Source organism: Panthera onca, chromosome C1, assembly GCF_046562875.1.
Source record: "Panthera onca isolate mPanOnc1 chromosome C1, mPanOnc1 haplotype 2, whole genome shotgun sequence".
In the NCBI taxonomy this organism is placed as follows: domain Eukaryota; kingdom Metazoa; phylum Chordata; class Mammalia; order Carnivora; family Felidae; genus Panthera; species Panthera onca.
In genome coordinates this window covers 126,763,728-126,790,333 of record NC_138346.1, presented here as the reverse complement: position 1 = coordinate 126,790,333, position 26,606 = coordinate 126,763,728, and the positions used below count along the sequence as shown (strand labels likewise).

Here is a 26,606-nt window from a genome sequence, read left to right as displayed (position 1 = left end):
GTTTTCATTATAAGAACTCATTGCCTATTAAACCCTGTGGGCTTCTGGAATTTTGTACTTCTACTCATTTGTTTCTGTTAATAGAATATATCATTTTATGTTGCTTTATTTTCAACCCGTATTGGACAAAATATGAGCCTTCAGAAAAGCTAAATGAGAGGTGCAAACAGAAAGAAAATCTTAAATGATTTTAAAAAGTTAGCACAAGTGTATTTCATTTTAAATGATGGATATTGTACTTGCAAGATTGAATACTTGATACCAGTGCACTCAGCCGCTCTCCCCCGCCCCACTTTAGGTAAATTAATCTGCATTTTCAGTATGCTTTTGTATTTTCAGTATGCTATAAAAATATATTATTTGCTTCTTCTGAAAATTTAACATGTTAAAATTTTGGATACACAATTGTACCTGCTTGGATGGTGCTTGACGTCTTTTTGCCCTGCATATGAATGTCTTTTTGGCTGCCCTCTGCTTTTTCTAGTTGCTTGTATCCTAACAGTTTGGAGTTGAGACCTCCTCTGAGTACAGCTTTTGTCTTCCATTCTCTAGTTTGCATGCTTTTTTAATCTAGCTGCAGATATTTCTAGTCTTCTATGCTCCACACTTTGTCTCTCATAACAATTAGTAACAAAGTACAGATTTAAAGGCAGAGGTCCAAAAATGTACAAAGAAACAAGCAAAGTACACTTCATTTATAAAAAGTCCAGAAGACAGCCTGTTCCACTGTTGCCAGACTTCTGGGATACATTAGGTGAACTTTACTTAGCTTGTGACACAATTTAATAAAGTTGAATCAGTAATTTTTTTAAAGGTTGGCGTGAGAAATGAGATTAATTTCTACATAGCCTCGTCTCTTTGTTATATTGCTTCTAATAGAAAGAGGGAAATGTTCATGAATTTAAGTATTTGCTAAACTGGAGGGAATATGGAGGATATATGGGAATATGAACCAAACATGTGTTGTATTTTCTTATTTCAATTTGTATATATTTTAATTGTTCTCTTTCTCTCCACCCACTAAAGATTCCAGTGCTGAATATCCAAATGAAAATTTTTCCTGCACTTTGTACTGTAGCAGGGACCATATTTTCCTGTACAAATTACTTCCGTGTAATCTTCACAGGTGGTGTTGGAAAAAACGGATCAACGATAGCAGTGAGTACATCTTAAGATTCCCCACAATTGTTTATACTAGGACTTGGTTTTGTAGTTGCCTTTCCATTTGAATTGTATAAAACATTTGCTAATTTAGACTTTCTGCTCAGTCTTAAACAAAAGTAATATCCCAAACTCACTTTTATCTATACATGCATACATGTATATGCTTACGTGCTTTTTTTTTGTGCATGTACATACGGACACACATGCATGCCTTTATACACAAATGTATTTTTAAAAGTATGATCTGCTTTGTAAAATAAGCCTGACAGCGTAAGTAAAATCCTCAGATTGTGCCTGACCAACCCATACTGCTGCTTTCTTCACTAGCTGTTCAGTATTCGGTTACAGAAACTGCTGGCTGTCAGGCACCGTGAGGTTCTTAAAAGTGTGAGTTGATCTGCCTTACAACAGATCCGTGTTGTATCTGACAGTTTGTACCTCTCTTCTCTTTATTCTGCACAGGGAACAAGTGTCCTTTCTCCTTTTCTCCATATTGGATCAGTGATTACATTAGCTGCAATGATCTATAAGAAATCGGCAGTTCAGCTTTTTGAAAAGCATCCCTGTCTTTATATACTGACGTTTGGTTTTGTATCTGCTAAAATCACTAATAAGCTTGTGGTAAGCACTAAAGATTTTCTTTGTTTTGTGTTTAAAATTCCTCTTATTTTGGGTTTATGGCCATAGCTTTCATCCCACAGCTTCCTGAGCAGCTCTAGAGTTTGCTCTCCTCCAGTCAAGATCCCTGGACATCAACGTGGGAACTGTTCTCACTCTTCTGTGAAGCTACAACTGGAGGTTACCAGAAGCTTCTTGGACCTCCACAGCCCTTCTTTCTGCTACAGTTTAATGTGGTGCTTTAGTTTATCTGCCTTCTTCAGTCTCCATCTGTACACTCGAATCAAGGGTGTTTATGAAAAGCATCTTCTGGGGCGGGGCGGGGGTGGGGGGGGGCTTGGTTGACATGGTCTGTCCCTGTGGTGTATAGCTCTCACACATAATTCTTGTCAGTTTTCTGGGGGTTTTTTGGGAAGTTTAGCTTTTTATTCAGTATCGCCAAATAATTCTCGAAACTTGTGAACACAACTTGAAACTTGAGCACAAAACTGATTTACTGTGACTCACGGTTGCTCTAGTATGAGAGTGCCTGCATCATGGGTTCTCTTTTGTTTTCAGGTGGCACACATGACTAAGAGCGAAATGCATTTGCACGACACAGCATTCATAGGCCCAGCACTTTTGTTTCTGGACCAGTATTTTAACAGCTTTATCGATGAATATATTGTACTTTGGATTGCCCTGGTAAGTATCGTTCTGTGTCCGGTTTCATGATTCAGAAGCCACTTGTTTTCTTGTTCCTGTGGGTCAGTCCTGAAAGATAGATACTATAATTGTAATGATTTGGAATGTCAGAAAACCATATTTATGGGACTTTGTAAAGAGTTCTTCGTGGCTTCATCTTTGAGCCATTTTTTGCATTAGTCTTATTAGTCCTACATCTGGGCTCAAAAATTCCAGATTTCTGACTGTAAAGCAGGAACTGATAAATTACATCCTGTGGGCCAAAGGTCTGTTTGTATAAAGTTCTATTGGAACACAGCCGTGGCCATTCATGAAGGTATTGTCTGTGTCTGCTTTCGTGCTATAATGGCAAAAGTTGAGCAGCTAAGATACAGACAGTATGGTCCACAAAGCCTAAAATATTTACTGTGTCTCTGAGAAAGAGTTTGTCGATCCTTAGCGTAAAGGAAAAATCCATGAGGAAATTGAAGTATTAGATTGTATGGAATTGAAGACATGTCTGGAAAGAAGGGAAGAAGGAAGCCACTCCTCATTTAGGAAGCTTAGGAATCACCTAAGCAGGTCCTGAGAATCTGACACTCTCTTTTCTTTCTAGGTCTTCTCCTTCTTTGATTTGATCCGCTACTGTGTCAGTGTTTGCAATCAGATTGCGTCTCACCTGCACATACATGTCTTCAGAATCAAGGTCTCGACAGCTCATTCTAATCATCACTAATGACATACTTGGTGTCATATAGGAAACTCACGTTTTCTGCAGGAAAGAATCAGAACATATTAAGGAGAATGGGGTGGATAAGAACAAATATAATTTATAATAATCAATGTTGTATAACTTTTCTTTGTTATTGGTAACACTCCTTAACTATCCTGTGTGAGAATGGGAATTTCAATCCCATCCTGTAATTGTACATGTTGTCATACAGGGTTTGGCCCAAGGAAGCATGCAGGAAAAATGGCCATGTGTTTGTAATTATCTTGGATTCAGAATAAAATTGTCCTGGGGAGCAGATTCCCAGTGGTGGAGATTTCTCATGTAGAATATTTGCAGGCCAAAAGATGGTTGCTTTATAATTTTAACAAATCATCATCTTTTAGTGACATCCTTGTTTAGTCTCTTCTCAAGCTTTCTTTACTAAGGAGCTCAGCTTGTGGCACAGATATATCCTACTAGCTTGTGCAATGGAATTAGGGATGAAGACCTTGAATTTGAATTGAAAGGTTTCCTATCTTTACATTGTTGAGGAGGTAATTTTTTTTATTGCTCAAGAAATGGTATCTCTCATGGGCTTGGGATTTCCTGTTAGCATGCAGAATAATGTAACTTTGTTGATCCATTTTATTTTTTTAAATAAATATGTGACCTGAAAGCCAGCCTTTTTCTCAATTTTATTCAGTGGAAAGATAGACTAAGTTTTAATGTCATTTTTTTTTAAGCAAAATTTATTTCTGTTCTTTAATAAATGAGGAAATTCGGTCATCTGCTTTGTCATGATGTGTCCTGCGATCTTTCTACTCTGTTTAACTTAAAATATGGAACTGTGTTCGTTTTCCTTCTTGATAGGTTTTTTTCGTTGCACTTGTCCCCCTTCAGATTATAAATCTTTTAGGAATCTCAAACCCTTCCCCAGAATTTTCCATGAGAGAGGCTTCGGCCTCCCTAGGCAGTCACCGAAAAGTTGTGCTCCTGTTCTGCCTCCTCGGTATGCTACAGTTTGAAATGAGAACCAGCTGTCACAGTGACTACAAGCCGGATCTGTTTCCACAGTATGTATAGTCCAGATGCTTGAATGGAGGGGGACAGCAGAAAAGAAACTAGTGGTATCTTTTTATTGATTTGTATAGATTCCTGTTGATTTGTATTTATACCCTGTTTTGGTAATCATGGGTAAACAATAGCCGTTCTGCCTCAGCTGGGAGTCGGAACTCTGCTCTCTCGCACTTCTAATGCTTCCGTTAATCCCATGTAATCTTGAGTAGGAGCGACAGTGAAACCTTCAAGTTCCTTGCTAGACTGTAGCAGTAGAGAGAAATCTCTCATTGTTTTTGCTGGCTAGCAACTCCTCCAGCATCTGGGGTAGTTTTGAAGGTTAGGACGAAGAAGGATAATTCTACTTATTTGGAACAGTTGCACCTCCTGCCCTCCTTGAGTAGTACAATAGACACAGCAGATGGTAATTACCTACAGTGGAAATTGAGGTCTGCCGAGAGGCTAAGTGGTGTATCAGTGTCACACAGTCGTTCCTTTTCCAAATAGGGACTAGACTCTATCTTCTGAATCCTGGTCCAGTGTTCTCTCCTCACACCATAGTAGGTTTTTGTGGGCTAAAGCTATAAACCCAGATGCTCAAATCTTTTTCAGCCATAAAGGGAATCTGAAAAATGCTCAGATACTCCGTGTGTGCTTTCTTAGCTCCAGGTACATCGTCATCAGATCAAGGGTACATTTATAGTCAACCTCAGCTGGCCCGCCTCCTCTTTGATCCTATACCTAGTTGGGTGTCGGAATCACCTGAAGGAGCTTTAGAAATTACAGGTTCCCAGGTCCTATCTCTAGAGATGCTTTAGTCAGTTTGGGATGAGGCCTCAGAAAGTATTTTCAAAAGCTTCCCAGGACTCCAGTCCATGTTCTAAAACCTTCTGAGGTTCAGCTAGGTTTAGGAACGGCGCTGGCTCTTAGAACCCGTGAAGAGTAGCAGCATCGCTACAGGCGGTGGGTGGACAGTGGAACATCTGCCGCCCGCAGCGTGTGTCTGTGCTCCACCCCCCGAAAACATTTGTGTTCTTCGTATAGAATTCAGGGGCCTCCGAGGGCCACGCTCACACACACACATTCAAAAGATGAGAGTTTTGAAAGGTAAGAGGCTTCTAAAAGTTTCCCATCCCTATCAGTGTTGAAACAGAAGCTGTCATTGGAAGTACAGAGGGAAGGTGGACCAGGTGACCACTCAACTCCTTTGGACCCTTAAGATTATAATACTCTTTTCTGAAAGGGGGAAACGGCAATGCAGCAATCCCTCCACCGTTAGCTAAAGAGTTGAAATTGGTGTCTAAGGGGGCACCTGGGGGGCTCAGTCAGTGACGCGTCCAACTCTTGATTTTGTCTCAGCTCATGATCTCATGGTTCATGGGTTTGAGCCCTGCATCATGCTCTGCACTGACAGTGTGGAGCCTGCTGGGGATTCTCTCTGTCCCTCCCCTGCTGTCTCTCTCAAAAAATAAACTCAGAAAAAAAGTTTAGGGATGCCCGGGTGGCTCAGTTGTTTAAGCATCCGACTTCAGCTCAGCTCACGACTTCACAGTTCGTGGGTTCGAGCCCCACGTCAGGTTCTGTGCTCAGAGCCTGGAAACTGCTTCAGATTTTGTGTCTCCTCTCTCTTCCCCTCCCCAGCTCACGCTCTGTCTCTCTCTCAAAGATAAATGTTTAAAAAAAAATTTTTTTTTTTAATTTTTAAAAGAGTTGAACTTGGTTTCTCAAAATAACCAAGTAGGAAGTTGGATGTCTACGAAGGTTCCAAACCTTCAGCTGTGATGGGCAGACAGACCTGCCTATGGAAGCAATGTAGAGCTCTTCACCGGCTTCTGGGAACTGACATCTCCTACCTCGAGTTTCCCTGGAATGCAGATACTTCCATGGCCAGCAGCCTTTCCTCCCGGATTCTGGAAGGCACACCCAACTAGACCCAAGAACTGCCGCCCTGTCCCAGTGCTGTTGCCGCTTCTCCCGGTATCCCTACCCTTCCTGTTAGAAGCAGAGCAGCTGACCCCCAGTCCAAACACAGCCCCAAAGTTCTGGGCCACAGTGGCCAGGTCTCCCACTCCCCATGCAGATTATTCTCCTATCTTTTTGCCTTGTGCTCCTGGTTTCTCCCCCCAGCGTGGAGGCCAAAGATAACACGTAAACAAGACTTTCATCTTTATTCTTATCTTCCTATGTCCACAGACCTCTTTTTTACGTGGAGAGACTAAGCCTTTGGGCCACAAGTACTTTCCCTGTTGAGGACTTCATCATAGTGGTTCCTGGAAGAGGGCATTCACAGCAACTTCTAAGGCTCCACAGCACCTGTGCTACTGTGCTGTGTCACCTGCGCAGAAAATGTAGCTTTGATCCCAGCTCCGTGGGCACGGAGGTCCGAGCCTTCCACGGTCCTGGGAAAGCTGATTCCAGGGATCCCAGACCCAAGACACCAGCTTGACGCCAGACCTGGTTACCAGGACTCGGAAGAAGGCCATGGGTTCTGGGGGCTGCGAGCTTTGCCAATCCCACCGTGCTGGCAGGGGCCAAAGTCCAAAACTGACCCGTGAGTCCAGTCCCCCGCTTTTGACCACAGCTCTTATTTCACAGTCTTTTCCCTTGATTTCTTCTGTTTCTTCTGTTCCTCGTATTCAAGTATCTTCTGTTGGAAGTAGCCTGTGGGTTCAGAAGCCGGTGTTAGAGGCATATAATCCGACCAGGTGGACGACGATGAGGTCAGGAACGGGGATCAGATATACCCTCTCTGTCTCTTCCACCACCACACCCACATTCCCGCCAGGACTCCCATGTTCTCACAGGCCTCTGGAGATCCAGGTATTCAATTTGGCCCCAATCTGGGGCTACAAATAGAATAGTTAGTAGAAATTAACTCCAGATTAAAACAAAGAGCAAGTTCTACCAAATGGCAGCCCAGAGGCATTTTCTGAGGCTTCAAGTTACTTTGTTCCAACCCCCCTGACAAGACTACATCTTATTTTGTGGGCCTCTAGACACCATGCTGTTCATCCTCGGGCCACACCTGACTTGGAGGCAGTGACCCTCTCTGGGCTTGGAATGATGGGGGCCGTCACCGCATACCTGCAGGAGGGTGCTTGCTCTTCTCAGCTTCCTGGATGAAAAGGGAGAAGAGCTGCGTCTTCACAAACTTCTTCACAAATCGGCGGTTGGTCTTGGAGGTCAGAGCCTTATAGAAGGCCCGTTCTTGGAAACGGCCTTGCCCGTTTGCCTCCCGCTTGATGTAGGAAGCATAGTGGCCCACAGTCTTGACAAAGAACTGCACAAATGGGCCCGAAACATGCTCGTTGAGCTGTTCGGAAGCTGCTGGAGATATACAAGAGGCCATCTCAGAAGAACCACCCACTCTTGCCTCCAGGTGGCTTTCACCGCAGGGAAGCGGCCAGGGTAGGCCTCATAATTACCAATCAAAATAGGAGATTGGGTACGGGTTCTCCACCCCTGCTTAGGAAGAATGACATCTTGCACTCAGACTGGCCCTAGAATCTAGGCACCTGGGACTGGCCCAGGACTGCTGAGTGAGTCCATTTTAGTCTGGGCAGGGGTGGTCGGGAATCCTGCCCTCAGGCTCTGTGGAGAAACCCAAATAAGGAGGACCAAGGACTTACTCTCGAACTCATTGATCCCCTGGCCAAGAGACTCTAAGATGTCATCCTGAAGCTTGGGTGGTAGGATATCTTTTTCATCACCAACCTAGGACAGAACAGAGCTCAGACGTCAAGCTGTCAGGGAGGCGGTGTCTTCATAGGAGGTGTATCGGCAGATAGTGTGAGGAGGGTGTGAATTCTACACCCCAACTCTACCCCCAAATAATTGGCCATGTAAGAGAGAAACAACAGACACTGCCTCTGGGTCTTGAGTCCGAGTGTAAACATTAGCAAGTCTTCTCTATATCCCTGAGGTACTGGGTTTACAACCCTGCTTTAGAAGCATCAACACCGATCGCCTCATAGAATGGTCTTAGCGTGGGTTCTCCCCCAGCAAAAGCACTTCAACCACGTGGAAGGAGGTGGAGCATGGGAGAGATGAGTGTGATAGACCAGGTGGTGGGCCTACAGGGGTGTCGGAGCCCAGATACTTACTGACATTAAGAAGGTTCCTTCACAAAGATTCACCAATAGGACCTGAAATAAATAGAGCGAATGGTTTTCCCTCTTCCCATCAGAGACCACAGGGGCACTTACCACCTGCATTTCTGCCTGTGGCCGTACCTGTCAGCCCAAATGGCAACAAGATCGGCAACTGCAATTCTCCTTTCCTGCGTGACACCCTCCTCTCTCACCCTTCCCCTCTTTGGAAACCCCAGTTCCCTTCCTGGGGAAAAGGAATGAGGGTGTAGGAAGGGGGTGGGGAGGAGCGCTAAGGTAGGAAGGAATACAACATGGGAGAAATCACAGCCAGTCACTCTTAATGAAACACGGATCACAGGAATGGCTTCTAGATCTGGAACATTTAGCACGCAGCACACACGATCAGGCTTTGCACATTTTCTCTCAGTTAATTCTCCCCACGGTCCTGTAGAGGCAGGCACTATCCCCATTTTGCAGGCGAGGGAACAAACAAGAAAGTTGTCCAAGGTCTTACGACTAGTAGAGCCCATTTCCAAGCCTAGATGGGTCCTACGTTCTGCATCCCTTTCTCCACCACCCTCCTTCAACTCCCTGCCCTCTGGTCAGATTTAGGACAGCAGTGGATGGCTTTTGATCTTTTGATGCTTGCAACAACTTTCTGTATGATCTCCTGATGTCCTAGTTTAAAAACTTCCTGGGAGCTCTGGACCTTCCCACGGGAAATGGGAAGAGAAGGAAATGAGCCCAGGGCAACAGGAATAGGGAAGGAGAGGTGGTGAGGAAACCATGTGTGTGTCTGCAGGCTGCAGGGAAGGCACGCACAGGGCTGGCAGTTGAGTTCTGCTACCGGCTCCCTCACTGTCCAAGGGGCCCTCGGTCCAGACTCGAGATTACAAATTGGCATCCTGCTGGTGGGATTCCAACCTGCTGATCTGTTTCTTTGATCCTCAGAGTACATTTAAACAATTGAGTTGGTTTCCAATATTCAAAATGGGAAAAATCACTTAAACTTGGTTTTAGGACTCCTGAAAAGTCAGGAACTCTAACACTGGTTGGTCCACATTTCCTTATTTTTTTTAAAACTTATTTTATGTTTATTTACTTTTGAGAGAGAGAGAGACAGAGGCATGAGCAGGGAAGGGGCAGAGAGAAGGAGATGCAGAATCCAAAGCAGGGTCCAGGCTTGAGCTGTCAGCACAGAGCCTGACACGGGGCTCGAACTCACAGATCACGAGATCATGACCTGAGCTGAAGTCAGACGCTTAACGGACAGAGCCACCCAGGCACCCCTGGTTGGTCCATGTTTCTAAAGGACCATGTTCAGATGGAACTGAGTGCAGCTGCCCCCTTTAGGTGGGGCACGTGCTCGACAGTTTGCCATGATCCACAAGCCTGGCTTGGTCATTTAAAGGCCTGCTGGGCCCCCCTTTGCAGTTTGGACTCTTGATCTTGCCAATATGGTGAATGATCCCTTGTATGCTCCGTTCTTCCAAATAAAAGGAAAGAGGGACCGGAAAGTGTGCCAAAAGACAGAGTAGGCACTGTAAATATCCATTATCAGGGGAGAAAACGTTGAACTAGTCCAGGCCTGAGATCACTTGACTACATAGGCTCACATGCCTTCATTCAGGGAAGGCGGTTCATTTCAGGGAGCTAAGAGTATGCATGAAGAATTTTTTTTGTGAAGTTGTTCCCCAGAATCTTTCTAGTAATCGCTATATTACGGTCTGTTGAGTGATCCCTTCCAGAGAGCTTATGTGGGCCGCCAGAGAATCCCCCCACAGCGCCAGCGGCCCCTGGCCTTCCCCCTTCCTCAGCCCCTGCCCATTTCGCAGAGCAGCTGCTGAGGACGAAAACAGGCCAAGGCTCTTGCACGGCAGGCCTTGGGGTGTCGTCCTGCCTGGCTGTCGGGGAGGAGTCGGAACTGCGGTGTCAGCAAGTTTCATAACTCCTAGGGTTGGGATATTTTAAGTCCTTGCTAAACGTGGGGCTAATACTCTGACCCAGTTAGTCACACGGCAAAGGCTCCTTCAAAAGCCCTGTCTACTCAGCACTTACGAGGAGGGCTGGGAAGGCCAGGGAAGTTAGGAAGGGAAGTAGCTGACTTCTTTACTTCCCAGCAACACGTTGTATAAGAGGGGCTTTGGTTCTATCTGTGCTAGGTTCCATTATTGCCTGTGTGGCCTCGAATAAGTCAACTCAGTTCTTGGGACCTCCATTGTTTCTTACGCAAATGGGGGAAATCTTACCCCTCAGGCTGGTTCTTGCCTCTTCAGTAGCTTCCTACTAGACCTCACCTCTTCCCTTGGTCAGCCCTTTACACAGAAGTCAATGGTTAGCCAGTGTAGACATCCCTAAGTAACTCTCATAACTGAGATTATAGTAACGTGCGATCTTGGGAACAGGCAGAGTGCATGTTTTGAGTTGTTCTTCCAACACTGGAGATAGCTTTATGCTACCAATGCCCGTTTTCACCACGTAGCCCTCTGGGTGTGTCTGGGCCACTGCCAAGAAACCAGAAGCTGACAAAACCAAGGGGGATCTGGACCTATATCCTCATTAGCCAAGTGAGCTCTGAGGTTATCAGAGAGAGAACTCTTGTGGGGCATCTGGGTGGCTCAGTGGGTCCAGTGTCGGCCTCTTGATTTCGGTTCTGGTCATGATCTTGCAGTTTGAGTTCAAGCCCCGCGTCAGGCTCTGCACTGACAGTGTGGAGTGTGCTTGGGATCCGCTCTCCCTGCCCCGCCCCTGCTCATGTACACATGCGCTCGCTCTCTCTAAATAAATAAGTAAACAAACCTTAAAAAAAAAAAGAAGAAGGTAACTCTCACTGCAAAACTCTGCATTTATCAAGGCTCATCGTTTGCAGGAGGGCTACATTAGCTCCCTTGCAAAGAACACAAATGAATTCTAGTGGGGTGTGGTGGCGTATAGACCAGCTGCGCTTGTCCATTCAGATGAGTGAGGGGACACCCCAGGGCCTGCCCTTTGGAGCCAACCAACCTAGGACGGCTGGACGACCCCTGAATAAGCCGCCCCTGAAGCCCAGAAGGAAATCTTCCGGGAGGAGGAAGTAGCCACGTGCTGAGCATCAACCATGCGTTAGGCACCGGGCTATGAGCTTTCCTGCAGGCTCTTTCCCCCAGAACCCCTAGCACTTGAACACTGCCGTCCCCGTTTTGCAGAGAAGAAGCTCAGGCTGAAAGAGGGTAAGCAACTTGCTCCGAGTCACACGGCTGTTAGTGGCGGAGCCCAGGTGCGAAGCCAGGTGTGCCCGGCTCCAAGCGACGCCCTCTTCCTGCGGCACCATACCTCTTCCATGGGGCTATCCATAACCTGCTGCCGAAAGCGCATTTGTACTCCAACCATGAAGGGAGTGGGGCAGCAGACAGTGTCCAAAAGGCTCTCGGGGACAACGGGGATGTAGGTGTGCGCCCAGCTGAAGGGGTAGAGCAGCGCGGCGGCAGCGTGGATGCACTGAGACAGGGTGCTGGGGACAGGGCACAGAGAACACGAGTCAGAGGGGCCTCCCTGCGCCTCCGCCACAACGCACCCCCCATGGCCCCCGCCGACGGCAGGAGCAAGTCTAGAGCCGTGCGGGTCGCAGAGCTTGGGACTACCGATGGCTGCGGGGAGGGAGCGCGGGGGACAGAAGCCAGGAGCGGCCGAGGCTCCTCTCATCCAGGATGGGGCCTCTGTCTGACCCTTCTTTTCCCGCCCAGTTGGTGCCCCTTCACCCCTCTGCACAAAAACACTAGTGGCTCCAGAGAGGGGGGAAGAGGAAATGCCTTCACTCCAGCAGCTTACTGAGTGAGCCCTTCTACACGCTCACCGCTGCGCTAAGGATGCGGACACCAGGAAGTACAAGGCGCTGACCCCGCTGAACAAACTCACAGTGTAGTTAAGGAGACAAACGTAAACAGTGAGGCACAGCAGAGAGGCGAAGCCGTGTTTCCTCCTTGTGGCTATCCACCCTCACCCATACGTAGTCTTTACCTCTCACGGCTCCCTCTGGCCACCGGAGGTTATTTAAAGTTAACAGGTTGGTGCCAGAGCGAGCTTGGGAAATTCCTAGATTCCAGGAACCTTTGCCTGGCAATTCCTACCCGGAAAGTCCCACAGAGGTGGCCCCTCCACCCTTCCAATGAAGCATTCCCCCGGATGATTCCTGCCTCGGTCACAGCTCAGGCAGACTCCTCACCACACCCCCCGACACACACACACACACACACACACACACACGGCCCGTTCTCTGTCCTCTCCACTCCTCTCCACGGCTTCTCCGTGGCTCCCCATTTCTCCAAACAACACCCAACCCGAGGCCAATCAAAACACAGATACAGAAACCGTGTTTCAGTTCTTGGAATGGAGCTTGCACTTCCTGAGTCACAAAGATTGAGTCCCTGAGGGTCTAGCCGGGCTTAGGCTGACTGGAAGTCTCCTCCCTGCCTGTGCTTCAGGGGTCTGACAAGCTCAGTGTGGGAAGGAAGTGGGGGGGCGGGGGGGCGGGGGGGAACCTCCCTGGAGAAAGTGAGCACATGAGAGGCGAGTCCTGCCTGCCCTGGCCCGTGCCCAGGCCAGCAGGCACCTGGAATCACCTTCACTTCCCAAACACTGATCTCAGGGGAAAAGGAGGAAGCCCAGCTCCAGCCACAAGAGAAACTTCGTATTTTTCTACAGGGTTGAAAGTGGGAACACTATTTCCGGAGCAGAAGATGCCACCACTTCCCTCAAGGTTTTAGCCTACAACGAGTGCCTTTTTGGTGGTCACTGATTTTTATAGAATGTTCAGCCCAGAGACCTCCAACCCTACACGCTTCCTTTCCCCTAATACCCATGACATTCCCCTGACCCTCTGGCCTAACATTTGAGCCCCTAACCTAACCTCCTTTTCTTCTTCCCTAAAAGATAGAACCAGGGTTGTCAGTCCAGTATCCTTGGCTTTCTCCCTCCTCAGACATGAATAAAAGGTCAGCCTCCTACTGTTTTATGATATTTTCCTCCTCTTCTATCATATGTCTCCCCATGTCTTTCTCAGACTTGAGGCCCGTAAGAGGTAGAGACCAAGAAACGACAGTCCCCTTCTTTGACTATGTACAGGGATATATGCAGCTGTGAACTTATCATGAAGGATAACAGCTAGCTTTGGCACAGCAAAGGAAACCATCAACGAAATGAAAAGGCAACCTACTGAATGGGAGAAGATTTGAGGATGACATAACCAATAAAAGGTTAATATCTAAAATATATAACGAACTCACACAAGTCAACACCAAAAATCATCACAGTCATGTGATTAAAAAATGGGCAAATGACCTGAATAGCCATTTTCCTAAAGAAGACACACAGAGAAGATCCTCAGCACCACTAATCGTCAGGGAAATGCAAATGGAAACCACAATGAGATATAACCTCACACTAATCAGAACGGCTTGTATCAAGAACACAAGAGATAGCAAGTGGTGGAGAGGATGTGGAGAAAAGGGAACTCTTTTCATTCACTGTTGGTGGGAATGGAAAGTGATGCAGCTACTGTGGAAAACAGTATGGAGGTCCCTCCAAAAGTTAAAAACCAAAATACCACAGAACCCAATAATTCTGCTGTGTGTATATCCAAAGAAAACAAAAACACTAATTTGAAAAGCTGTATGCACCCTTAGGTTTACTGCAGCACTCTTTTACAAGAGCCAAGATACGAAAACAACCTAAGCGTCCACCGATCGGTGAATGGATACAAAAGAGTGGATATATACACATACACAAAGGAATATTAGCCATACGAAAACAATGAAATCTTGCAATTTCTTTTTTTTTTTTAGTTTTTTTTTTAACGTTTATTTATTTTTGAGACAGAGAGAGACAGAGCATGAACGGGGGAGGGTCAGAGAGAGAGAGGGAGACACAGAATCGGAAGCAGGCTCCAGGCTCTGAGCCGTCAGCACAGAGCCCGACGCGGGGCTCGAACTCATGGATGGCGAGATCGTGACCTGAGCTGAAGTCGGACACTTAGCCGATGGAGCCACCCAGGCGCCCCTTCAATTTCATACCAACATAGATAGACCTAGACCTTGTACTATACTAAATGAAAGAAGTCAGACAGGGGCACCTGGATGGCTCAGTCGGTTGAGCGACCGACTTCGGCTCAGGTCATGATCTCAAGGTTTGTGAGTTCGAGCCCCGCGTCGGGCTCTGTGCTGACAGCTCAGAGCCTGGAGCCAGCTTCCGATTCTGTGTCTCCCTCTCTCTCTGCCCCTCCCCCGCTCATGCTCTGTCTCTCTCTGTCTCAGAAATAAATAAACATTAAAAAAAAATTCGGAAGTCAGACAGAGAAAGACGAATACCGCCTGAGTTCACTTCTACGTGAACCTAAAAAACAATACAACAAACAGAAGCAGACACAGACCCATAAATACAGGGAACAAACTGGTGGTTGCCAGAGAGGAGGTGGGAGGGAGGATGGGCAAAATAAGTGAAGGGGGTTAAGAGATACAAACTTCTGGTTATAAAAATAAGCAAGTCACGGAGATGAAAAGTACAGCGTAGGGAAGAGAGTCCACAACATTGTAATAATGTTGCAGAGTGACTGACCGTGACTACACCTATCTTGGGGAGCACCGAGGAACATATAGAACTGTCGAATCAATATGTTGTACACCTGAAATTAATATAACACTCCGGGCTACGCGTATGCCCGGCAGGGAGGTGGTGCACTGTGTCATTTGATCCTCGACAGAAGCTTATGAGGTAGGCACGATCCTTATTGTGATTTTACAGATAAGGAGACTATGACTTCAAGAAGTCAAGAAACTACCCTAAGGGAAAGCACACAGTTAAAGGTAGAAGAATGGTTTGGACTTGAACCTTGCCCTGCTGATTTCAACACCTGTGCATTCAACCACTACAGATTCCTACATCCCCTAGGGTCAAAGACCATGTCTTGTTTGTCTGTATCTTCCTGTAGTTTGGCATCTGGCAGACAGCTGACACACAATAAATGTTTGTTGAATGAGTGAAAAAATGGATAGATGAGATGTGTCTGCCATTAAGGATGATGGGCTTGGGGCGCCTGGGTGGCTCAGTCGGTTGAGTGTCCGACTCTTGATTTTGGCTCATGTCATGATCTCAGTTTGTGGGATTGAGCATCGAGTTGGGCTAAGCACTGATAGCATGGAGCCTGCTTGGGATTCTCTCTCTCCGTCTCTCTGCCCCTCCCCTGCTTGCACACTCCCTCTCTCTCTCTCTAATAAATAAATTAACTTAAAAAAAAAAAAAAAAAAAGGGATGATGGGCTTTTGACCTCCAAACCTATATACGCCTTCTTCCCCTCCCTAAGCCATCGGGAGCAGAATCCCATCTGCACCCACCCTGACTGGTCTCTGCCTGGAGCCAAATCTGGATCTTTCTTCACCCTTAGGCAGCAATCAAGTTTGGAGGCAGAAGCAGGGGAATTGCAACAGCTGCTTCTCTAGGAGGCTTAGTGCAAAATCAGACCTGGAGGCAGGAGGGTGGGCGTCAAGGTCCTACAGCCTGATTCCCTTAGAGAACCCTCCGGTCCGTCCCCTGAACCCAGGGGAGCCAGACGGCCCGGGAAGTGGCCCAGCGGCTGGACCCACCTGAGATCTTCTGCCAGGAAGATGATTCTTCTCTCCAGCACTGCAGAGGCAAATATCTGAAGGATCTGCTCAAAACGGAGACAGCGCAACAGAGATCTAAAATCCACGTGTTCTAGGTGGGAGTCCAGGGGCCGTGTCAGGGAAATGAACTGCAGGGGAACCAAGGAGAGAGAAGGTGTCACCACATTGAAAACTCGCAGACCCTGGAACGCTGGGTCTCCACCTGCCTCCCCTCCACTCTCCTGGCTACATCTGATCCCGCCTCTCCCCTGCTGGAAGCACTTCGATGGTTTCCCTTAGCTCTGAGGGTCATGCCGACCCTGTCCCCCTTTCCAGTCTGCTCTTCCTGCCTGAGGGTCCTCACAGGTCAGGTCACCCTTCTGCTTGTCTCCTCCTCCCTCCGGCCCAGAGGCCCGCCTAATTGGGCGTGTGTTTCCATCATTTTCTCATGGAGCATCTGGTTTCTCCCCTTTCGTCACTTTAAATTACATACTTATTTGTGTCTTTCCTTATTTAGCGTCTGTCTCCTCCACTAGATTTTAAGCTCCAGGAGGTCAGGAATCCTATTCTTTGTATTCACCGAGTTGTATCCAGAAAATTGCATCGCCTGGTGTAGGGCAAGCATTCTATGGAGACTGTGAAAAGGCCTAGCTCCTCCCCTCATTTTTACATAGGAAAGCCAAGGTTCAGAGAGGCAGGCCGACCTTCCACAGTCCCAGGGGGCAGGACTGGAAGAGACAGCCTCGTGCCTGCAGTGACAGCATCCCCGTGTGGCATGGGTGGGGACACAGGGGTGGGGAGGGATGATAACAAGTAGACAGATGGGAGGCCATGAGGGAGTGATACTGGACACACACATGGGAAGATAAGGGTGGTAATGGGGAGAAATGGCCGTTTGGGGCTGGGGGCACAGTCCATTCTAGCACCAGGAACCTTAGCTTACATGTTTTTTTTATTATAGATACAAGTCTTGGTGGCTCGAACAGTAAGTAGGTCCCTGGGAGCATCAGGTTGGGAGGGTCAGAAAACATGGGCTTGATTTTCAGCTCTGTCAATCCTTCTAGTCAAGCCCCGGTCCCGGCCTGGCTCAGTCTGGGTGTGTTAACCAGGGCGGGGGATGGCATAACTGTGACAGCGGTACCACCGAAGCTGGGGCTCACGCACTCCGTAACCCACCTCAGTGCCCGAGTCGGGGATGAAGCTCTTGAGGGTGACAGTCTTCCCGGGGGCAGGGAAGGCCGCCTCTCGGAGGCCCTGCATGAACGGGTAAATGACGGCCACGGAGATCTGGTGCCTCTTCTCCACCTCATCCAGGATCTGCAAGGAAACGGCTCAGAAGGATGCCACCGGGAAGTGGCAGAGAACCCCGTGCGTGCATCTTCCCGCCCTGCACTGATCCAGCCAATCCCCGTGGACCTTCTAGGCTTCCCTCTCTTCCCCGGCAGAGCCCAGTCTGCTGTTTCTCTCCTGCAGGAGGCCTGTAGCCTTCTTCCTTTCACCCTCTCCCTATCAGTCCGTTCCTCCCTTTTCCTGGCACCACGTAACCGCCTTCCCCCCGGCAGTCATCCCAGAGCCAACCACCGCACACAGCGGTACCATGTCTCGTCACGCTGGCATGCTGGGTGCAGTGGGAGCCTAGAACCCTGGGCCTCTTGGGTGTTACTCTGCCCTCCGACTTCCACTGGAGACTCGCCAGGGCCAGGGCCAGACTGCATCCCCGAGAACCCAGCCCAGATGAACACTCCACCAAGCAAAGGCTCACAGCGTCCTGCCCTCACCCTCTGAAGATCCTGCTGGGGGCAGAGCACATTGAAGCTCTTTCGTGGCCACCAAGACATGCCTGTCCATTCTGAGGCCTGACTCAGGTGCACAGGCCCTGCAGTTAGCTCCAGAAGCCCTAGGGACCTCCCCCCTCAGAGGGCTCACGGGGAGTCTTGGGGCCCCCCTGTAGAGCAGCCGTCTTCACCCTTGTTCAGTGTTCTGCATTTCTCATGTCGCTTCATTCGAGCCTCGTGCCAGGCCCTAAGCCAGGGAGGTGAGCCATCACTGCACGCCCTTGACAGATGAGGAAACGGGAAACTCCCGCCCCCTAACCTGGGGCTTTCCCTGCTGTCCTGCTCCAGCTGCTTTCTTACCTGACCAGAGGGGGAGCGTGGGCTCTCTGCAGGGGAGAAAGTCCCAGTTTTCTTGAGCCCAAGCTCCTCTCTGCCTCAATTTCCCCAAGTGTGCCTAGGATCGACCCCGGCTGTGAGAAAAGAAGTCCACTGAGGGCCCAGGGAGCACAGACAGGTCAGGCGGCCAGGCCGACCTGGAGGCTGAACAGGTCAAACAGGCCCCAAGGAATCCCGCTGCACCTCTACCTTGGAGAACAGGCCGAAGCAGCCGATGCAGCTGATGATGCAGTAAACCTTGGGAAGGCGAGGGCCACGGCCGGCGGGCTGGGGAGGGACAGACAGGCTCCTTCAGTTCCGCAGCCTCCCCAGGGCTTCTCCCAACTGGGGCTGACTGGGCACACGGCTGGTGGCTGGGACTAGGGGACTCATGGGGAAAGGCGGGCCAGACGGAGAAGCCCCTGGCTGTGCAGAGATTCTGTTCATGGCGCAGGCAGCAGGGAGGCCAGAACAGCCACCACAGTCAAAAGAAGATGGCCTTGAGGGGGCCAAGCCCTGCCACCGTCAGCACCAGCACCATGTGGGGCCCGCAGAGAAAGGGAGCAAGTGTGCTGTAGAGATGAGGGAATGGCGAGGGAGGACAGCACTGTAAAAGTGACTTGGAGAATCCTCTTGAGACCCAAGAATCATCGTCCAGCCCCAGTCTATGCTCTGGGAGGCTCTGGGGGCCAAGGAGGCCAGGACTGGGTACAGAAGGTGGAGAAGGGATTAGGCAGGAGCCTCCCACACAGGGAGATGTCAGAAGCTTGGGGAGAGAAGAGACCAAAGCATGGCCAGCAAAGGTCCCCTGGGTGGGCAAGGAGGGGCAAGTGTCCCCGTTCCTGCAGGGTTGCAGAGGGCACTAACATGGCAGCAGGTGCTGGGCCGTGCGCTCCCCGCAACCACCACTGCCAAGGAGCCTTGGCTTTTGCAGCTGAAGCTTGAGCAAGCCCAGCTGTGGAGCCGAGCGGGCTGCAGAGAGGAGGGGGCAGTTCTGAGCAGCACAGACCAAGAGGCGCCTGCAGTATCCAATCTTCCTGCTCCCATCCACGTTGGTCAGAACGAAGGAAAAGGTCTCCCTGAAGAAGAGCACACACATGGTTTGCATTTGCCCACTAGACCCTAAAACAGGAAGGCGGCAGCCTCAGAGAGATGCTGAGCAGGGTCAGGGGGGCAGAGGGGAGCTGCTGATTAATCCTGAGGGTAATAATAACACCAGTAATTTATTACGTGCTTACTGGCTCCCAGCTCTAAACGCACCACCTCGTTTAATTGTCAAAACAACCCTTTGAGGTAGGTTCAATTACGATCCCCACTTGAAAGACAAAGGAACTGAGGCCGCAAAGGTGGTTCTTATCCAAGGTCATTCGACTCAAAAGTGGTAAAGCCAAAATGCGAACTCGGGCAGCCAAAAACCAGGGCTGATGCTGAAAGGGACTTTGCCACATTGTCTTCATTGAAGCCAAAGGCCTTCTGCTGAGTCCAGCTTCTTCCAGAAGCAGCCAAAACATGGCGACTGTCATTCCCAGGACAGGTGAGAGAACCTCGCCCTTCTCTGGACAGAGGTGACAGGCCGGTTGACCGAGTTGGCTAAGATCCCTGGCCTTGGGGGACTCCAGGAGAGATGTTTATAAATGGATTGACTACAGCCCCTCCCCATCAGGAGAGAAGCTGGTGAGAACTGGCATCCACACCAAGTGAGGGAGCCACAGGACCCACATGGCTCACACTTGTCCCTTCTCCCCCAGTCCCAGGTTCCTCTGTCCCAGGCCCGGGCAATTACCTGGGGTACTCAGTGAGCGGTGCCCACTCATTCCCATCTGGGAAGCAGAACAAGGGGATGGCACTGAGCAGCCGTTCCTCCTCCTCCTGCTGGCCCCGGAGCAGGTTCTCTCGCTATAGGAAACAGGGGAAAAGCCCAGTGAATTGTGGGGGCAGGGGCAGGAGGAGAGGGCTTGAGGGCTGGCAGGCTGCTCTTGAGGCTCTAAAGCAGTTTGAGAATAAGCTTTCCTGCTGGCATGGGGGCTCAACGTGCCTCTGCCTGTCACTCTGCACAGGGACTTCATTCAGGGTCTGACCAGCCCCACGGCTGAGTCTACACGAGCCTGAGTTAGACATCAGTATCCTAAGGACCCACATAGGCAGGAAGGGGGCCAGGGCCTCACTTGGTATAGAAAGGCCCAGAGGCTGCCTGGCCTCCTGGAGGGGCCACGTGAGAGAGCCACATTAGAGAGGACAGGTGGCCAGCTCAGTTACCAGGCCGGCAGGGTCAGTGAGGATGCCCTACGCCCGCCCCTGACTGCAGTGCGGGAGCAGACATGAAGGAGCCTGGTGTTTGGGCTGTGGCCACAGGCTGAGCCTGCCCACCAGCTGTGTGCCCGCCCCACCCTCTCCTTCCCACCCACCCCAGGGAGGGGATGCCCGCAAGGAGGTCTGGCAGAAGGTAAGCTTCTCTACAGAGAAGGATGATTAAGGATGGAATTTGGAAGAACTAGGAGGCCCCAAAAGGGGCAGAAGAACCAGCCTGGTCTCCTGGCCAGGGAGCCCAGGTCAGTTCCTCACAAAGAAGCCAGACCTAGATTCTGTGGGTGATAACAGGAAACAGGGCTGGGCCTGAAGGAAACAGGAGCGGAGGAGCGCAAGGCGGCTCTCGACCTGAGCCCTGGCACCGCCCCCCTCTCAAACAACCAAACCCGGGCTCCCCCTGCCCCCTCCTTCAGTCCTTACCTTGGGAAACTGGTAGGTGATGGTGGGCTCATAGTCGTGCCCTGAACTCTTTTTTTTGAGGGAAACCACGAAGAGGTATTCAAAGAAGTGCTGCCCTCCAGCAAAGGTGGACAGACAGTGCTCCGGGGCCCTTTCTGGTTCCTTCACAGCTTCCCTCAGGTTGTCCTGGCGACTTCCTGAAACCAAGACACCAGACCCCACTTGGTATCTCCGCAGCCCATGCCCCAGGTGGAGCCTGTGTGGCTCCCGGCAAGTTGTGCACCTCGGGGCCGCCAGGCCAACGCTAAGGTCCCCGGAGGCTTCCCCGCTCCTCAGGGCCTGCAACAGGGTCAGAACCAACTGGGTAGTTTCCGTGCCTGCCCTGGGAGATTTGAAAACCCAGGGAGCCAAGAGGGGGACAGAAGCCACTGATTTGGACGCCAAGGAAAGGGACTGGGGAGCCACTTGGGAGGCCCTATGCCCCAGAGGCAGAGACTGTGCCCACCCACAGGTGCCCAGGCCAGTACCTGAAAGAGTAAGCCCTGAGCGGACATGTATCCAAAGCAGAACGGGTCCCAGAGCCACGTGCCTGTGACCACACAAACCCCCCCATGGGGGGGCATGACCAGCTCTAAAATCCAGTAGGGCAAGTATTCTGGTCTAGTCACACGGGGGACCAGGTGGAGGTCAAACTATAAAGATTCTACATGTAAGAAAAGGAAGAAGCATTTCAAGGAAGAAACAGCCCCATCCAAGAGGGTCACCCTAGAAAACAGGAAGTGGGTAATCCAGTCCAGACCTGCTCGGAGTCGGGGCAGCCGGTTGCGGAACAGCCTGAGCATCGTGCCTACCACTTGTCCTTCCATCTTCTCGAACCTGCAGGGCATTGGAGTGCTTCCCTTTCCTCCTACAGACCGGCTACAGAGAGTCTGAGAGAGGGGCCGCTTCAGTCTCCAACCACAACTCCGTGAAGCCAAGCCATGTGCTGCCTTCCAAACAGGGGACGGCAGTTTCCATGCTGAGCACGCAATGGCTGAGCAAGAAGGATGTGACGGGACCCAGGAAGGCAGCAGAAGGCCCGCACCAACAGAGGCAGCATCCTGGCACTGCAGCTCAGACCTCAGCTCCTCCCAAGAGCCCCAGGGTGTGGCGAGAGAAAAGGTCGTGAGCAAACACCTCCAAGGCCCAGCTGCTTTCTGGGCTAAGGGCTGTGAATTCTGGGCTGCGGATTGTGCAACGGGTTTATTTACAACTTCGGGACAGTGAAGAATGCCTAAGAGCATCAGACTGTGGGCACTGGAACTTCACCAGCCCCAGGACAGGGATCTTATATCCCCATAACTTTGACTCCTGACCTTTCACATCTCAACTTGGCCCACTACCGCCCCAAACCCCTGCAAGGCCCCATGCTGCATTCAGGAGTTTCCAGGACTTCAGGACTGCAAGCAAGAGGATAGGACCAAATATTCCCCACAGCCAGCATACCACTGCCTCCCTTGATTAAGATAAATAGACTCAGTCCATTAATTCTCTAAATGGAAAAAAACCGTTCTAGCATGAGAGAGTTCTGGAAATTGATACCAACGTAAAAGCCTCCTCTCCTGGAGGTAAAATAGAGAATAAATCCATCTCTGAGCTGGAGAGTTCCTGATACTTCAGGATGATCTACAGCGATGCATCTCTCACCGCACCTCCCCCCCTCCACCCCTGCAATATATCCGAAGTCTGACTTCTCTCACGGGAACCGTTCCAGGGCTCCAGCAAAGGATCCCACTTCCCAAATAGGAAGCACTGACTCAGGACAGTCTCCCTGGCCTACAGTAGGGGACGGACTGGTAGCCTCAGCAGCTTGAGGGGCATTCGGTGACAATAGAAAGCAACTGGGTGATCTCTGCCCTACCCCCACTCCTGCTCAGGCTTTTTTCCCCGTTGAGCCAGGTCAATAGTTCTGCCCAAGCTAAAAGCAGAGCCCCTTGGGCTCTAGTGGTATCTAGAGCCAGGAGGCTGGGGAAGAGAGAAAAATAACAATAAGTCACCTATGAATGAGTAAATGCCCAGGGTCAGAGAGGACTTTGTCAGAAGCTGACTCTAAAAGGGGCCAGGAAGCAAAAGCGTTTGGTATCAGTGTTTGACACTCCAGCAAAGAATTAGCAGCCCGCTGGAGGAAAGTGCGTTGCTTGAAAGGGGGAGATGGCTGCCTTCTTCTTAAGAGCTCCAGATTGGCTTTTGTGGGACTAGTAAAAGCCAGGACTCAGGGGCCCCAGACACGACTCGCGGGGAGAACCCACAAGTAAGGATGTGACAGATTCTGTCATGGTGAGGACAATGACCCAGAATACTCAGAACTGTCACCACGCCTTACAACCTGCACAGACTTGTTGCACAACCCTCACCACCTGAGGAACAAGCATCTTCCTCATACAGATGGGGAAACTGAGTCACAGAACAAGTCAGGGGCTATTCAGGAACTATTAACAGAATCGGGGGGGGGGGTGGGTAGGAATTATGAGAGTCCCATGTCTATGCTCCTGCCTTTTAGATATAGTACACACCAAACATTCCACAAATGTGGGCTGCCCCCTGTTTGCAAAGGTCTTTGAGAACCCAAATCTTTTCACTGACCATTCCAGAACCTCAGGAAATTATGCCTTTCCCTGAACCCTTTGGGTTGTATTTTCAGCCCATTTCCTCCTGCTTTATCAGCAGAGCCAGGAGAACAGCAAAACTCACAAAATCAAACAAAAGAGATTACCAGACTTTTGGGCTGAAGCCCAAGAAATCCAGAAAAGGATTGCTTTCTTCTCCCTTTCAAAGAGGTTTATCAACAGAAGAGAAAAGCTGAACAGAAAACATTCATCCTAGGGGTGCCTGGGTGACTCAGTCGGTTGAGTGTCCGACTTCGGTTCGGGTCATGATCTCGAGGTCTGTGAGTTTGAGCCCCGCATCGGGCTCTGTGCTGACAGCTCAGAGCCTGGAGCCTGCTTCGGATTCTGTGTATCCCTCTCTCTCTGCCCCTCCCCTGCTTGCACCCTGTCTCTCTCTGTCTCTCAAAAATAAATAAATAAATGTAAAAAAATAAAAAAAAATAAAAAAAGAAAACATTCATCCTATTAATATAGGTCATCTCATTTAATCCCTGGTGCCCTGGAGTGCAATCACAGTCCTGAGTTTTTTAGTTGAGGAGGGACCCACCCCTTCTAGGGAAGTCGAGAGTCTGGTTACACTTGTTCCTCCACCAGGAAGCCCCTCCCACGGCCACCTGACTAAAGTCACAAAACCAGCTAGACTATAGGTAAGGGGACTTTTTAGAACTTTGATGTAGAAGGCTGGCTCTTCCTTTTCTAGCTCAGCTGCTCTCCACTCAGGACCACCACCACTGCCACTTCTTCCCACCAGGATGATTTACACATGCGTGTACGTGCACACACATAAACACACGCACACACACACCTCTTACCACACAACTGCCCTGAGGCCAAAAGGGAAAAGAAGATGCGGGAACTCCCCAGAAAGGTGAAGGATGGCATGGAAGACGAAGAGAGCACACTCTCCTGGCCCGACAGGTGGCCAAGCTCAGGACAGCGAACACCGGCTGCTCACCTCACAGCTCCTCCTTGATGCCCAGACACCATGATCAGCCCACTTTGGGGGCTGGGGTGGGAACAATTGGAATGTCTCCTCTGGGCTGCCAAAAGCAGAGCTCTGCCATTCACACAGCCTTCTGAGGATTGAGTCCAGGAAAGCCCAGGCCAGTACTCTCCAGAGAAAGGAGGACACCAGCGAGGTCAGAATGGCCGAACACTGTGCCAACCCTTGCCGTCCAGAGCCCTGCCCCCATTCCGGTCTCTGAAATAGTCTGGGGGGGGGGGGGGGCGGGGGGTGGCAGGAGGGATGGCAGAAGGAGCACCTGTGTCTCACCCCAGATCTGCCCAATTCGGGGGCCTGGCGTAGGAAGGGGACTTTTCAACTGCCAATGTTAGAAGGCTGTCTGGGAGTGACCCGATTTACCTTCCAACCGACTCCTTTCTCCTCAGAAGGTGCGACCTCTGGGCAAAGTATCTAAAGGACACTTCAGGACTGGCTACCGGCAAGCCGAAATAAATGTTTGTTGAATGAATGAAAACATGAATGAATTCCCAATTGTGTTCTTGCAAAGCCCAGCGCCCCTGCTAGGAAGAAAGGAAGTGACTTCTACTGGAGTCCCCACAACCCTGGACGGGAGGAATTCTTTCCCCCTCACCTGGGGGTGGGGGTGTCAGCGGCCAGGGCAGGCGTGCCCTGTCTGGTTCGCAGGCTCTAAGGCCCCGCAGAGCAGGCGCTCTCCCAGGTCTGCCGGGGGCCACACTCCCCGGGGCGGGGGCGGTCACGTCGGGGGAGCGGAGTTTCCGAGGAGCGCAGCGGGCAGGGCGGGGCTGGGGTTCCAGGAGGGCGCCTCAAGCACACTGCGGTTGCACCACAAGCTTCCTGGCTGGGAGGACACGTGGCCCCGGGGCCCCACAACGGCTTCCTTCGGCCCGCCGCCTCCCCCTCGCCCCCGCGAGCCTGGGCGCCCCTCCGATCTCCGACCCCGGCGCCACCTCGCCACGTCCCCTCCACCTGCGCCCCCTCTCCGGCTCACCTGGCGCCAGGCCTGCGCTCCTAGTGGCCCTCACTCGCCCCCCCGTCGAACCTCCCCCCGCCACCCTCTCCCCCGGCCCCCGCCCCGCCAGCCTCGAGGCCCGGCCCCCGGCTTCCCCGCCCCCGCGCCCCGGCCCCGCACTAACCCCCGCGGCGGCGCTTCAGTCTCAGGCTGGCTCGGAGGCGGTGGCCGAGCCCATCCATGGCCCGGCGAGTGCCCGGCGCCGGTCCCGGGTCCGCGCCGGCCCCGCCCCCGGAGCTCGCCCTTCGCGGACCCGGCACTTTCGCTTTCACGAGGGGGGGTGGGGGGGGAGGCCGAGGGCACAGGCCCGGGACCGGGCGGCGCACCTTCCGGACGGCGGGCCAAACCCCGGCGCACCTGGGCGGGCCGCCTCTGCCCTGGGCACCCCCCCCCCCCCCCCCCCGGCGGAGCGGCGTGGGGTGACAGAGGGCGCTCGACGCGCGTCCGGGAGGGGGCGGTGCCACCGCGCTCCCACCCTCCGTGGGGCGCCCCGGGAAGCTCGACTTGCCCGAGCCCGCAGTCCCCAAACGCGCGAGTGCGACGCGGTCACGCCCTACCTTCTCGGCACCGGCTGGGAGTGCCCTGTGGGCACCGGGGCCCTTTCCAGGTGGCTCCACTTATCTCAGAGTCGGCACACCTTCCACCCTTCCATCTCTCCCCACCCCGCAACTGCTGTAGCCTCTGGCCATTTCCTTCTGTGTCCTATGCTTTCTCTGTCCTTGCACCCATAGGGCACGTGTCCCTCGCTCTTTTCCCTATTTCACTTCCCTAAGAACCAACGAGCCAACGACAGCCCTTCGGGCTCCCGAGGAGGGACTGGAGGAACCCTTAGGGATCTGACCCTGACTTGCGTCCCGAGTGTGCTTGGGCAGCTCAGCAAAGTGGGAGTAAACCCTGCCCCGCCAGCCCACAGACATGTGAACACTAAGGAACAGAAAGCTCTTTGTAGACTATCATGTGATACAAATGTAAGGGATGGTGATGGTGATGGTGATGGTGATGATGATGGTGGTGATGGTGATGTCAGCTGCAGCTATCCACACTCCTGGTCTAATCCGAAATCCCCATAGAGCCTTTCAGCTCCTCCTCCGCCCTTCTCCTACTCATTGAATTCCGAACGAACACGCAGAGACTTCAAGCTTCAGTTGTCAGACATGAAAATTTGCATCTGATAAGCCCCACTTGCTTCTGGGC

General features: G+C 51.1%; 2 protein-coding genes across 9 annotated transcripts in view; one reads left to right on the top strand and one right to left on the bottom strand.

Annotated features, from left to right (window-relative positions):
• The window catches only part of CEPT1 (choline/ethanolamine phosphotransferase 1), a 36,627-nt gene extending 32,819 nt beyond the window's left edge, over positions 1–3,808 (top strand). For all 3 annotated transcript variants that reach the window (XM_060621206.3, XM_060621204.3, XM_060621205.3), the window contains exons 6-9: positions 1,027–1,158; positions 1,627–1,785; positions 2,341–2,466; positions 3,062–3,808. In XM_060621206.3, the coding sequence (XP_060477189.1) occupies positions 1,027–1,158; positions 1,627–1,785; positions 2,341–2,466; positions 3,062–3,181 (537 nt within the window). In that variant the 3' untranslated portion in view covers positions 3,182–3,808. The remainder of the gene's footprint in view (positions 1–1,026; positions 1,159–1,626; positions 1,786–2,340; positions 2,467–3,061) is intronic.
• Positions 3,809–6,362: 2,554 nt separating this feature from the next.
• On the bottom strand, positions 6,363–25,877 carry DENND2D (DENN domain containing 2D). Of its 6 annotated transcripts, none has more exons than XM_060621202.3 (12): positions 25,537–25,877; positions 20,795–20,970; positions 19,851–19,963; positions 19,077–19,146; positions 18,278–18,355; positions 17,094–17,234; positions 15,918–16,066; positions 11,617–11,794; positions 8,317–8,358; positions 7,843–7,927; positions 7,298–7,537; positions 6,363–6,874 (listed from the first exon to the last, which is right to left on the bottom strand). In XM_060621202.3, exons 1-12 carry the CDS (start codon positions 25,592–25,594, stop codon positions 6,798–6,800), a joined length of 1,407 nt encoding a protein of 468 aa, XP_060477185.3. In that variant the 5' UTR covers positions 25,595–25,877; the 3' UTR covers positions 6,363–6,797. The 6 variants fall into 6 exon arrangements, with proteins under 6 accessions (XP_060477185.3, XP_060477184.3, XP_060477182.3 ...); XM_060621201.3 differs by having other exon boundaries at positions 7,298–7,540; positions 25,537–25,874; XM_060621199.3 differs by lacking the exon at positions 25,537–25,877 and adding an exon at positions 21,573–24,995.
• Positions 25,878–26,606: the final 729 nt, after the last annotated feature.

Excerpts from the sequence above, each read along its gene's own strand:
- DENND2D (XM_060621197.3), bottom strand. The coding sequence starts at position 22,056 with ATGCTCTTAGGCATTCTTCACTGTCCCGAAGTTGTAAATAAACCCGTT. Across the intron at positions 19,964-20,794 it reads TCACCTACCAGTTTCCCAAG|CGAGAGAACCTGCTCCGGGG; the intron begins GTAAGGACTGAA and ends TGTTTCCTATAG. Across the intron at positions 18,356-19,076 it reads GATACTGCAGGCGCCTCTTG|CCCGCCGGCCGTGGCCCTCG; the intron begins GTCTGTGCTGCT and ends GTCCCTCCCCAG.